Below are 14,663 nucleotides of genomic sequence, written 5' to 3'. Positions count from 1 at the left end.
CAGGTTCCTTATACTACATAAACCCATTAACAGAAGAGTCCCATATGCTTCTATACAGGAGAGGCATAATTTCAACTATGAAACAGGTGAGTCCCTTAAATGCTTCTGAATCATAGCATTGCTTAGGGTGGAAAAGACCTTATAGATCATCAAGTCCAACTGCAACCTAACCAAACTACCCTAACTCTAACAACCCTCCACTAAATCATGTCCGTGAGCACCACATCCAAATGATTTTTAAACACATCCAGGGATGGTGACTCAACAACCTCCCTGGGGAACCTATCCAGTGCTTAACAACCCTTTCTGTAAAGAAGTTATTCTTAATTATTGTCCAATCTAAACTTACTCTGGCACAACTTAAGGCCATTTTCCCTCATCCTGTCACCTGTCACCAGTGAGAAGAGACCAACCCCGCTCTCACTGTAAGCACCTTTCAGATATTGAAAGAGAGCAATAAGGTCTCCTCTCAGCCTCTTTTTCCCCAGACTGAGCAGCCCCAGTTCCTTCAGTTGTTCCTCATACGGTGTATTCTCCAAGCCCTTCAGAAGGCTTGTTGCCCTTCTTTGGACCTGGTCCAGCACCTCAATGTCCTTTCTATACTGAGGTACCCAAAACTGAATACAGTCCTTGAGGTGGATGCTAAGTACAGAGGCAGGACTACTTCCCTAGTCCTACTCATCACACCATTCCTGATACAAGCCAGGATGCCATTGGCCTTCTTGGCCACTTGGGCACACTGCTGGCTCATATTTAGCTGACTGTCCATCAGTGCACCAAGGTCCTTTTTTATCAGGTAGCTTTCCAGCCACTCCTCCCCAAGTCTGTAGGGTTGCCTGGGGTGGTTGTTGTGACCGGAACATTAACTTCATCAAAAAACACCTTTTGGGAACTGGCTGAAATGACACTGATTATGGCATTTCAACTAATAATGTATTTTTTTTCTGTAAATCCTCTAAATAAAGTCTTCCTCAATATTTCTACTAGCAAGAAAGACATGGAGACTGTATTTATGTTCCTAATACTTCTGATGTTACACAACGGCATAAATCCAGCTAAGACTGTTATGCAACTGGTCTTTTTTCAGCATCAACTAGCAAAAATGACCTTTGACATGAACTCACCCATTCTCTCTAGTAATGCTGAAGGAGCTTTAAGGAACAAAAAAGCAACAAAGGTAAAAATGCTGTGCAACATGGAATGCCTGGCAGCAGAGACGAGCAACAACAGCTTTCATCTCCAATGACTACCTTAAAAATCAATCTCCCCCATCCTTGCCATAATGATGATATGCACCATTTGTATCACCATGTCTTCTTCATAAATAAATGACCTTTCCACAAAGCACACTTCCTTATTGTAATTAATTATGCTCTTTATTTATATTCAGAAGAGTGTTTTGGCTCAGACTTTTTTTATAGTTACATTTTATTTATGTCATTCATTTGATACCTTGCTACTGTTACTATTTTAGTACTGATGACCTCCAGCATATTCCTACTGATCTCTGGGAACCTTCTCAATTGGATGCAACACCAATAATAGGAGCCACCAATGTTCACTTTTTCATGTAATGCATTGCTTTCCTACAGCAACACATCAGCATCATGGCTATGATTCTAAAAGCATTATGCCACGTGCCCTGTAGCATCAGTAGAAATAGAAACAGACTAACTGGATACAGGAGTATCTTGATTTATTCAGTCACAGCAGGAATGCCTTCGCTGTTTGTGTGACACCTAAACGTCCTCCACAGCACACAACAATTACTTGTAGTGAATAACAAGGGTCAGATTTCATGTTTCTCATTTAGCACATATTAGTAAATATTTACACTGTATTTTGCAAACAAAAAGATTAAACAGATACTTTATCAGAACTGCAAAATTGTGAATCAAGCTCATTGTGATATTAGAAATATTAACTTTTTTCAGATGACTTTCACCTGAGAACTGTATCCATAAATTTCTGATCATAATTTGGATTTTAAAATAACAAATATCCCTTACAAAAAAAAAAAAAAAGAAAAGAAAAGAAAAAAGAAATTGTCAACAAAACTGATATTATTAGAAGTTATCATAAAATATTTTGATATGGCACTGTTACATTCTGCTGATACACTCTTTCTAAAACATGTAAAAGCAGCTTACATCCCAGTACTGTAACATACTCGGTTGACAGAGAGATTTATACCATATTTTGAATGCATTTTTACCTTCATATAAGGCATTTAGGTCAGACTATCATACGACAAAACTGTCTCACTAGCTGATTTTTACAGCCAACTACAGTAAAGAAGATTATTATTTCATTCTCGCATTATGCTTTATGAAATGGTGTTTCATATAAAACACAGTCAAGCAGCAGACATATAAAGAGGTCAGAGAATTAGATGTTTAAATGACCAACATCATCTGCAAAATAAGATGAGATAATCATACTGCATAATATTTAATCTCATCTCAACTCAATGCAGAACTGCCCTTCATACAGCAGAGTTAAATCTAACCAACTTTCATAGGCACAGTATTTGAGCTCCTGACAGAAGAAGGCTACAAACATATTCATATTTCGCTTGGCCATCTGCATATTTGACCTACCAGTGAATAAGAAAGGTTTTAAAATCAGCATCCATAAAATACAACAACACATACTGCTAATCAGTACATCTTCATTCAGCATTGTTCCTCTTCATCAATGCTTGCTTGCAGAATTAATCAATTTGAGAGACTAACTTCTGTGACAGAGCTTACATAAGATGCAAGAAAATGCAAACAATTAACAACAAAAATCACATAGAGCAGAGCCTGGTGGTGCAAGCCACATCCTATGGAGTTTGCCACTTCTTTCTTTTCAAACTATTAGTCAAATCAGAATGACATTTTCTGGAATAGGTGTAAAGCATCTGGATCTCTGAGAAACTCTCAAATAGAAAACTATTTTGTCATTGATTTTCTGTGAAAAATAGAGAGTATTAAATAAACTACACTAATGCTAATAAATAAACAAATAAATGCATATATGAATGATAGATAATATGTACTTAAAAGTACATATAAGGACATAATATGTACTTAAAAGTACATATTAACTGTATGTATTCTCTAAGAGCATTCATATTCCCATTCGGCCCACAAATGAACTCTGAACTGTTCGGTTTAAACGCTCACCTGAAATTCATTCCAACTTCAGACACAATAACAGATGTACATTTTAGACATTTCTCCTTTTGCCAGATATTCTAAGAGTTAGTTGAAACCATGCTAGCCCCATGATGGATGTAAATGCCTAAATCAGTTAAAGGAGCTACGCCCCAACTAACTCCTGTCCCAGAGAGAGAGTAAGGGAACAGAACCTCATCAGGCTGCGTGCAACCAGCCTCCAGCCAGAAATCTGTGTGCAGCATGGAAACTGCTGTGTTCAGCAGGCAGGAGAAAGTCATGAATCAGGAAAGGCGTCAAGGCAACAGCGACGAATATTCTGTACTGTCCTGCATTGTTGTCTTCAAAGTCATGGAAAACACTGGAGATACAATTGTGTGAAGGTATGACTTGTACAGTGCAGCATAGAATGAAAGAGAAACAAGCGGTTGTGATACAGTTGTTATCAGGGTAGAAAAGATATAATACATCGGCTCAAACAAAGACAAGCTTAAGACATTCGAGGACAAAACTTCAGAATACATCACACCTAAAACTGTGCCAATAACACTGTCTGCGGGCTCCGTACTATAAACTAGATGAAAATAAACTATTCAGATTCAACATATTCCCTGCCTCCCTTTTCCTTTCTTCTCTTTCCCCTTGTCTCTTCTTCTTCCCTTCTTTATTCTCCCTTCCTGTTCCTTCCTACTCTCCCCTTCTTTTTTTTTCCTCTTTTCTCTCTCCCCTTTCATTTTCTTACTATGTCGTTTTTCTCTTTTCCATTCAGTTCTTCCTAATCTTTTCTTTCCCTTCTCTTATTTTTCCCTGTATCCATTTTCACTGAATCTCTCCTGGTTATTTTAAATCCCGGTCATTTCAGAGATTCATATTTAGCTCACCTCTCATTATTAAGATATATATTTTACAGCTATCTATAATGTATATATTTCACATATTTTCTGCAGTAAAACCATAATTACTGTGAATATTTCTTCAAGAAACAGTATATTCAGAGATCTGGAATAGATCAGATTAAGTCCCTGTGGAATTTCCATTAGCTGAAGCTTCTGGTGTAAACGAATGTACATTTTTCAGGAAAGGGACAATGAGAATAGACTATGTTGACTTCTCAAGTCCTTTCTCCAATCTTATTTTCCCTTAGGCCATCTTTCCACATTCAAGGCCAGAGATACATGCAGAAAAGCTGCTCAAAAAAGCCAACAAAACCAAGCCTTTGAAGAAGGTGGGAACATTGATTGCCTTTGAAGAAGGTGGGAACATTGCTTGACCTGACCCAAAGGACACCGAAAATTACTGGAAATGAGAGGCTTCTTTTACTTTTATAGAGCTCACACCCACACTCAGGTAACGTACTTGGTAAAGTCAACATGCCTGTTTCTTCTCTTATACAACCAGTACATGTACTTTCAAGTTTAGAGAAGAAAATGACAAAAGGTGATTACACATCACAATGAACAGAAACACCCACATTTCTCTTACTACCACTTGTAACAAGCATGTGTGTGGGAACATGTAATACTAAGTTCATAAAAATCACAGTAGGCCTGTGGTTGTCTAGAAATTATTGTTAATTTCCTGAGAAAATTCTAAGCCTCTGGAACACATTGCTATGTATTTAAAGTTATACTAAAGGAGGCTCTGAGTACTGTAGATTTGAAGCCCAAAATACACGCAGAGCAACTATTGCTTTCTGTTTTCTATCACCTGGCAGAAATTTGAATTACAAAACATGAGTTCACAGTATTTGTAGAAACCCATATTATTATCCTCAGGTTTCCTATCAGCAGAACTAAGCTGGTACATATAGCTCTCAGTGAGTAGTCAAATATATGATTCTTATTCTGTTTCTGGAGGAAAAGGCCAAGTCCATGTTGAATGCTGCTTTCTTAGATCTCAGGCAGATGTTGCATATAAGAGCAGAGCAATACTGAAGCCTTCCTAAGTGAGCTACAGAAATCTGGCAGGGTTTGAGTGTGCGTCAGGCGCTGTGTTAGAAACATGGAAACATGTTGGAGTTAGCATCTACAGCTCTCTTGATACTGGTCACTTAAGTCATACAATTTTCAGCATCTAGAAGTGGTTATTTTGTCTGTGACAGCAAAATTGAAAAGCCTGTTTGGAAACACAGTTTTGTGAGATTCTACTTTCCATCACCTCAAAGCAGTACTAATGCCCCAGTTCAAATTACTAAGTATATGGTCTTTGAGACATTTCATTGCTACAGTTCTTGAAGAGAGAATAGGTTTTCTTTCAATTTTTAGATATTGCAATGTTTTATTGGCCACTAACGAGCAGCTCCCTACAGTGGTCTGAATGTCTGGGATACTAGTTTGGTTTTTTTAGTAGCAAAACCAACCAAAATCAACTCCCTAGAAGCAATGCCTGTGGTTATTTCACATTCTCTTTTATGGGCTGGAAGGTTATCCACTTAAAAAAGAGAAGGCCTATGCTTTCTAAGAGCTGCTAACGTTTCAAGCAAGAATGAGGAGGAGTTTATGGGAACTGTTAGCGTGAGTGAGGTTATTGGCGGATTGTTTCGCAGGTACAGCTGCTGCTTAGAAACTCACTATCCCCGACTCCTTAGAGTACAACATTGTAATATCCCATTGTTTTCTTCTGTGAACAACAGCTTAGAGGCTGAAAGACAAAGTTCGGCATGGTTACAATGCATCTGATTGCTAAAGGTGAAGGTGCTTTTAGCTATCTCTATGAGAGAGAGATGAGAAATATAAATTAACATTTGTAATCTTCTCCATATATTATGCAAGGCAATTTTGTAACTGCATTAAAGAATACTATTACTTTCGACCTTGACTAGAAAAATGGGGCAAGAGGAACCCAATCGTGTTCACCAAAGGGAATACTGACTAGTAGATTGGTGGAGGTAATCCCTTTCCTCTGCTCACCACCAGTTAAAGCCAGACCTTCAGTGCAGTGCAGTGCAATCTTGCTCTAGGCTCCTCTTACACAAAGAGGACATGGACATACTGGTGAAAGTTCAGTGAAGGGTCATCAAGATAATTAAGGGAGTGGAGTATTACTCCTATGAGGAGATGCTAGAGAGTTGGGTCTGTTTAGCCTGGAGAATACAAGAGTCAGGGGGATTTAATCTGTGTACATGAAAACCTGTAAGGGAGTGAACAAGATACAATAAATAGTCAAATGTAAGAAAAAATTTTTTCACAGAAAGAGTGACTGAATATTGTAATCAGCTGCCCTGAGAAGCTGTAGACTCCAACCTTGGATTCAAAACCAGACTGGAAACAGTCCTTAGAATGCCATTCTAGCTCACTCTGCTCTGGGCAGCTGGACTGGATAAAATCCAGACATCGCTTCCAACTTCAACTGTTCTGTGATTCTGCATAGAACTAGGTAAAACACTCACTGGAGCAGTCATTTTACCTCTATGCACTACACAGGGAAAATTTTAAGTGCAGAAGAATAGAAACCACTGTGGAAACTTTATTGAATCATCACCAATCAAAAAGATTTAGGTAAGCAAACACACCGTATTCAGGTTACGTAAAACTTTTCCTTTGTAGCTGAACACTTATAAGAAAAGCTCAGTTGTGATCTCTGTAAATATCACCTTGAAGACATTTTTAATGATTCCTTAGATAAATAAATAACCTCAAATCTTGCCAACATTAACTTGAAAGTCAAATAAATGAATTAGATATGTTTAAAATATAAATAAAACCCTGCATTGCTAGAAGCTAACATAATGTTCACCCACCTCTATTCACTGTAACACTGATCTTTAAAAAAGTGGTGATGATGGGGAATCATTCCAGTGATGAAATGAAACTAAGCTTGAAACAAACACTTGTTCTTTAGTTACTGATATCCTCTATAGTAGATCCTCCTTTCCCTAACACCAAGATCGTACTAAAAATAAGCGTAATGCAGAACAGCAACAGAAATGAATGAAGAGCATAATAAATGCATTATGATTCTGGTTATCATAAGTGAATGACTTCCAGGTTATTTCATAGGAGACAAAAAACATTATAGCTTTTCTTTACAGAAAAACAAAGCTGATAAAAAAAAACTAGTTTGATACAGAAAGAGCTGTACGTTACTGCCATGAATACAGTGTCAAGAGACAGAAATGCTTTGGCATAATTTGTAGCATAAATTAATAAGAAAGGAATAGACTTTATGCAGACTTCTATGCTGAGCCTGTCATAATCTTCAGTGAAGAACATTAGCCAACTTGACCTTCAGCTCTGGCTTTCTTCAGTGTGATTATGATCTTTTCTTTTCCTTTTTAATCACATCAGAATCTTTTAGTGATAATTTCTGACATGTATGCAGAATAGAATCATAGAATTGCTCAGGTTGGAAAAACACTTAAAGATCATCGAGTCCAACCACAACCTAACCACACTACCCTAACAACCCTCCACTAAATCATGTCCCTGAGCACCACATGTCAAACATGCTTAGGCTAACTCTAACCTACCTGGACAAACTTTTCAAATGCAAATACTTTTTAAAAAAAGTTAGGATCTGAAGTTTATATTCAGTCATTCCCAGTAGCATCCATTCTTTGGGTTGGGTGCTGAGTCTCTAAGTGCACTTTAGCCCTGATAATGTATCCCCAGTTGGAGAGTTTAAAAGATTAGTAAGATTTAAATGACCAAAATTTTGGTGCATAATTGTGCTTTGTGGGTTTGAAATTATTTTTTTTTAATGGGGACAATTTTCAGAAAAAAAGTGGTTAGAAAACCCATTAAGATTCAGTGAAAGCAAAAGTAGCCTCTTCAAAATATTATACATATATATTTTAATTAAAAATAACTAATTTTGGATACAGAAGTTTAAAATACAGGAATGTAAGTATTTTGGAGTTTTATTTTTTAAAGCAAGCCTTTTCATCCTTATTAAATCAGAGGATGTTAGTGAGTAATTCTATCCCATTGCTATTTTGGACTAGCAAAAACGAATTACCGCTATATTACATAACACATCTGTTTTAAGAATGTGGAATTACCATGATTTGTACAGTGAGTATCAGGCAGAATAATATCACAGTTGGACTACAGACAACAGGACTTTCAAGGGCACAAATGGACTCCTTCTGCTCACTTCCAAACACTGGTGGCTTGGAGAACTGAATGGCTTTTTGTTTCTGAAGCTCATTTCAAAGAGTAGCAGATACCATACTGATAAAGTCGTCTAAAGTCTCTTTGTTTTTGTGAAAAATATCAATTCTCAGAACGGAAAGTGAAAAGCTATCTCAGAAAATGCTACAAAATTTCAAGTAACTATTGAAGGTTTTATTTTGAAATTCTGCTAGTGTCTCCCAGTAATCACAGTTTAGGTGCCTTCTGCTTCTCTTCTCTTCTAAAGTCCACTGCATCTGGGTTACCCTCTCCTAGAACTTGTGGTAGACAACAGTGACAATGTCTCTCAAGTGCATCTGTTAGTGACAATTTCATGAAAACTAAATGACATTTAGACCTAGCTGAAAAACTACCCAAAAGTAAATGTTAGGAGGCATGCAAACCACAATTCCTACTAAGAAGCTTATGCCTTAATCGTCCTCTTGACTCCTATCTTGATTGTATTTACTGTCACTGAACCTGCTCTGCTCTCTTTCTTCAGGTATTATGAGACTGCTCCATCATGGGTAGCGCCAGTGCCCTGCCTGCCTTTCTATCAACTCCCACCTCAACCCTTGTGTGAGGTCGCTCACTCTTGCATCTCCCTATGTGTCTCAAATACAGTTGTCAACTACAAAAACAAACAAACAAATAAATAAAATCTTGAAACTTCTGTCAGTTTCCGGTTCAGGAATGGTAGATTTAGGACAGATCCTATCACAATCTCCATGTGTGTATTTTTAACTCCTTCCTTACACAAGGCTTGCACCGATAGCTCTTGGCAGCAAGCTGTAACTCAAATAAACTCCCTCCCTTGCTCAATTCACCTAAGCTCTCAGGCATTGTTCAAATGCACCTTTCTGGAAGGCAGCAACTGAGACTACAAATTTCCACAGTAAATTAGTCTGGTCCTAGAAAAGAAAGTTCACATTAAACTACTTGAACAGATGCAGCAGAGTAACTATTATTTACACTTCTACATTACTTTTCACCCTAGAAACCCTGAGCTGCTTAAACATTCAAGGAGATTTTCACTGAACTCTTATGAACTAGTTACCCACTCTCCATAGTGGTAAACCAAGGCTGTGATATGTGACTTGCCAAAGAACACAATGCTGGTAAATTGCAAAACTTGATATACTTGATATACAGAGGACTTAAGATAACCTTAAAGATGGCACAGTTAACATCAACAAAGTTTTATGTTTCCTTTGGATAGCCAGGAGCAGGAATTCAACAGATCAGCTGATTCCATCCGTAATCCTTTATAATTCAGATGATGGGATATTTATTATTTGTTTTTGAATAGTTGCTAATATTTGGTAATCTTTCTTCTCTCTGAAGTTGGAAAATACGTTGAGATCAATAATGTTTTTTTCTCTCCTCAGTAAAAGCTGTAGGAATCTTCCTGTCATGGGACAGGAAGATTGACCTCAGTCCCATGACAGATTTATTTGCTCTTATTTTGCAAAATTAAGGCACAATAGAGTAGCAAAGCATATTGTTGCTGTGGAAGCAACAATACTCTGAGAGGCATGACATACTTGCCCCTGTTTTCTACCCCTTCTGGCAGGTATTTCTATGGAAAAATTTCATCCCAGGGCTCAAGGCAGTATCTCCAATGTGCTACAAAACATATCAAAATGAATTTGTGCAGTCTGTACTCACGCAGAAGTTGTCTGCATATCATGCCAGCTTTTGCTAAAGTTCTGCTTCAGCTCGTTCATCAGGCTCATGCCAAGCTTTTGTTTAATTTCAATCAGGTGCTTTTCTTTGGCTGCTAGTACTTGCCGCAAAGTTGAAATTTCATCCTCTAGCTGAGAGAAACAAAGAGGGAGGAGAAAGGAGAGAGTTGTTAGCCTGTTCATGCAGAAAGATAAACACATTCTATCTTGGGAGATTAAATGCATCTCACACAAACTTGTGGGGTTTTTTTTTTGTTTTGCTTTGTTTTTTTTTTAATGTGAAAGAGAGGCATAGAGATTCAAGTGCGTATAAATCAAAAAGATGTCCATAGCTGATGCCACTGCTATGGGTGACTCTCTCTGTATACATCACTGTAAGCATTTGATAAGACGGACAGAATACTCTGGACAGGAAGTGACAACTGAACAATCTGACCAAGATCTGCCTTTGGACATCAGAAGCCTCAAATATCACCTTTTCATTCACAAGGAAATTGGACAAAAGACTTTTTTTGGATAAAATTGGATAATTCAGATAGATATCTCTCTTCTGAAGCACAGGCATTTAACTTAAAGATTATGTTTTAATCTTGCACACCCATGAAAAAAAAAGCACAAATTGTTAGCAGCAAGTTAAATTAAAAAAAATAATTTTTCACATACTACTATAAGGTAAGGGTGTCACAGGTGTCTGTCCCTGTATCTTAGTCCCTACATGTTTTAAAATAAAAGTGAAAATTGTTCAAAAAAACACAGCAGGTTAATGCTTTCAGAGTTCCTTGCCACGATGTAAATTCAAGCTGTAAAAATCACATTCATCCCAAACAGAACAATACAATTCCCTCTGCAGTAGACATTATTTCAAACACATCAAAACCAAAACTGAGCTTTAGTATGGCAATGCCCAGAACACTCAACTAAGAAGGGGAACAACTGAAACAGTTTGCCACTGACTGTTTACCCATTGGACAACACTCCTATGAGCACAGGCTTGAATTCTTCATTAGGAAGATTCCTAAACCAATTATGCGACCAGCACTCAGAGGTACTGAAGCTAACAAGGGTAAGTGACATGAGCAGATGCCTTTCACTTCAGGTTTAAAAGTTCCCTTACCAACTGTGTTCCTTCCTTCACGTGTTAACAGTATAACATATGGTGATGTATCATACCATATGTTAAGTTCCTGGTATCACACTCATCCTGAGATTTACCTCTGTTGGCTGCAGGGAATGAGGCAAGCAGCAGCAGATTCAGTTGTGACCTCTAGGGCTATATTTACAATGTCAGTACCGGCATTATTTTTATCTTACACAATCATGCATTCCAATTCCTTGTAAAAGTGTCTGCAAGCCTACTGTACTTTAAAAAGTCTCACTGTTTAATCCACCAGCCACCAGTTTCTTCCCTTTGTCACTACCTACTATCCAAATTATTCAAAAACTTAAGCAGTAAGACTATGAACACAAAACAAAACCACAACTACAGTGAAGCAGACACCAGCATTCACCAAGGCTTGTGATACCAACACTTCATTGGTAGAATAGGGTAACAACCCAAAATTGCTTTATTCTTTCACCCTATCTCTAATGCTCCATTATATTTCTAACCTGCAAATGAGATGCTGTCAAGAGACAGTATGAGTTTCTATTCTGAGAGGATAACTGGTTAAATGCATATAGAATGGAGAAACCACAAAATTCAGCACACCTTAGAATTTACAATTCTCTTTGTTTCCCAGAAGTTTGCTTAAGTAACGCTGTTAAAGAATTTAATTTAAATCAACACCAGTGTGCTTTCATGTACATAAACATTAGCTTTCCACTTGGGTAGCACTAGACTCATCATTAGGTACTTGGATATGTAAACATTTGAAGGTTTCTATTAACATTAACTTCCACCTGTTCACTTGAATAGATGCCAAAAGCTGTGAAGCCCTAAGAAAGTATTAACCCCATGCTCAGTTGTGCATGTATGAACATTTCTGATTGTATTAAAAATAGTACATTATTTTTCTTAACAGATCAGAAATTAGCTTTGAACTGACAAAATGCTCCTCAGGTTCCATCATTTTAACTTTATAGCAGACACAAAACTTCCATAAAGTGCTCAGATACCAGAGACCTAAGACTGAGAAAGAATTAGGGACTTCCAGTGGGATCTTGAAAACCATTTAAGCAGGTTAGATACATAACTCCCATGGAAACAACAACAGCAAGATCCACAAACAACAATTCAGAGAGTACTTATGAGGTAAAATAGAGCATTCTGAACTAACTGATATTAAAAAAAAAGTATGTAAATTGGTATTATCTGTACATTCTGGAATACACAGTACTGTGTAAAATGTGGAGGTGGAAAGATGTGTAAAAATGCAGCTATTGGTTGGAATAATATTGATGGCAGGCTGGAATGATAAGCTGAATATTAATTTGAATATGTTTATTATATTAGTTTTAACAATCAAGGCACTGAGTGATAAATATCAAGTATCAAGTAAATATTTACTTATCAAATAAATATATAATATAAATATATAAATAAATATAATATATAATATATAAATACATATCAAGTAAATATCAATAAACAACAACAACAGAAGACAGCATGGTTAATCCCATATTTCTAAGCCAAATTAAATATCCTTTTTTTCTTGCCATATCACCAACCAAAGGTTAGTGTCCTGGTCTGGGTGTCTGCAAAGCCCTCTTTCTCAGAGGAAACTGAACCAACACATAAAGATATGGAGGAAAACAAAACCACCATTGATGGAGCAGAGCAGGACTTGAAAGCAAAAACAGATTGCTTTTGAAAAGGAAGCATCACCCAATTGCCACATTTTTATCCTGGAAGAGTTGAGTTCTTACAAGTTTTTGTAAGTCTTTTTAAAGAACCATAAAGTTCTTCTAAGCATAAGAGTTCACCAAGCTCAAGTTCCATCCCTTTCTCAGCACAACTACAGGCTTTTTTTTTTCAAGAGCAAGCTGTATGCCAGTGAATTGCTGTGGGTAAATTCAGAAAACAGTTTCCAGATCAGCCAAGATCAGAGTATTTGAAAGGCAATCTCTCATTTGTTTGTTGGAATTAGAGCATTTCTATCAGAAAACTCATCTCTCACAGGAATCTTCAGGCACGGAAGAGAGCCAAGGGATAAATCCTCTTGCAAGAGACATATCTATATCAGATGGTTGAAGGAAGCTTTTTTATTCCTTGTTTACATATACCTAACTTGTCCCTTTCACCTAGAAAGGGAAAGGAAGCATTTAGCCTGGAAGAAATCTCTGGGTTTATTTGGTCCAACTCAAGCAGGACAACCCAAGCAGGCTGCACAGGCCCACATCCAGGCAGCTTTTGAAGATCTCCAAGGAGGAGACCCACAGCCTCTCTGAGGCAACCTGTGCCAGTCCCCCATCGCCTGCACCGATGCTCCATCACCTGCATAGCACAGAAGTGCTTTCTGGTGTAAAGAGTGAACGACTTGTTTACTGTTGGGCCTCTTGTCCCAACAAAAACCGGTAATTAACGGATAAATTCCTTCATCGTTGTGTGATATAATGAATCAACGCTGCTAAAATGACTTGAGAGTCATTAAGATTGATTACAGCATTCTTAATTATTGAAGTATTTTATATGGTGACTTAACATTGGTTTATGTATTTGTTGTACAAAAGACAGGAATTCTCTCAGGAGGAGAGCTGTCTTCTGGGTAAGCCCATTCCATGTGCAATAGCAGCAAATCCTTCTAATAGCACTCTCTTACCTTAGGCCAAATCTAGACAAACTCCTGAGTCTTTGTAATAAAAACGACATATAATTCACACTTCTCATCTTTCCTCTCTTTTTTATTAAATATTATTTTTAAAATCTTTTCATTGTGTTGTGACATGTCCTGAAGCTCTGTAATTACAAAAAAAAAAAAAAAAAAAAAGCAAACCAAAAATACAACCCTCTCCAGACACATCAGTCACGAAGGAAGCAAACTTGATGAAATTGCTGTGCTAATCACCAGACTCTTCTGTAACCATAAGCAGCAGATTTTCCTCTGAGCACCACACAAAGAATTGTTTCTGTCAGGTGTCACACCACTACAACAATTTCATGGATGTAATAAGAGCATCCTTCAGTCTTTGTAAAGAAAGGCTTATATATAGTGGCTTTTGTAGACTAAAATGACATGTTTAACTTCATCTCTACAATCAGAAGGTAAAAGTTATCTAACCTTCCAAAAATACATATGGAAAATAATTGTTTCAAACTATTACAGCCTGGAATAATTTTACTTAAAGAAAGAGCATTTCATTATGATGTATACTTCATCCTACAATTAATATCTATTGATTAACAGAAATAGAAACATTAATACTCACAGAAATTCAAATTAATTACCTTGGCCAGCTCAGCCTTTAATTCCTCTTTTTCTTCTTCAGAAATCATACTGGTGAAATCAACATCAGTGACTATATCTTCGTCTGCTTCATGCAAAGACTGGGTTTCCAGTAGACCTGAAATAAAGAGTTAAACAACAAGAGTACAACAACTACTGTTAATTATTTCAACTGTAATATTGACAAACTCTAAAAGAAAGATATTCAGGCACTAGGAAAAAATAAAAGGGAACAACAAATCAATTTTCCAACTCAAGGCCATTTGGATTCTGTTTCTCATTTCTGAGAAGTGATTGAAAGTATTAGATGGTATTTACTAT

At 37.1% G+C, this 14,663-nt stretch overlaps 1 protein-coding gene across 2 annotated transcripts in view; it reads right to left on the bottom strand.

Annotated features, from left to right (window-relative positions):
• Positions 1-14,663, bottom strand: part of TPD52L1 (TPD52 like 1) — a 50,582-nt gene that overhangs the window by 17,445 nt on the left and 18,474 nt on the right. For both annotated transcript variants that reach the window (XM_052677928.1, XM_052677939.1), the window contains exons 2-3: positions 14,345-14,460; positions 9,941-10,089 (exon numbers count right to left, since the gene is read on the bottom strand). In XM_052677928.1, the coding sequence (XP_052533888.1) occupies positions 9,941-10,089; positions 14,345-14,460 (265 nt within the window). The remainder of the gene's footprint in view (positions 1-9,940; positions 10,090-14,344; positions 14,461-14,663) is intronic.

Source organism: Tympanuchus pallidicinctus, unplaced genomic scaffold, assembly GCF_026119805.1.
Source record: "Tympanuchus pallidicinctus isolate F22 unplaced genomic scaffold, pur_lepc_1.0 scaffold1, whole genome shotgun sequence".
Classification (NCBI taxonomy): domain Eukaryota; kingdom Metazoa; phylum Chordata; class Aves; order Galliformes; family Phasianidae; genus Tympanuchus; species Tympanuchus pallidicinctus.
The sequence above is the reverse complement of the archived record's forward strand: the minus strand, read 5'-3'. Positions and strand labels throughout refer to the sequence as shown.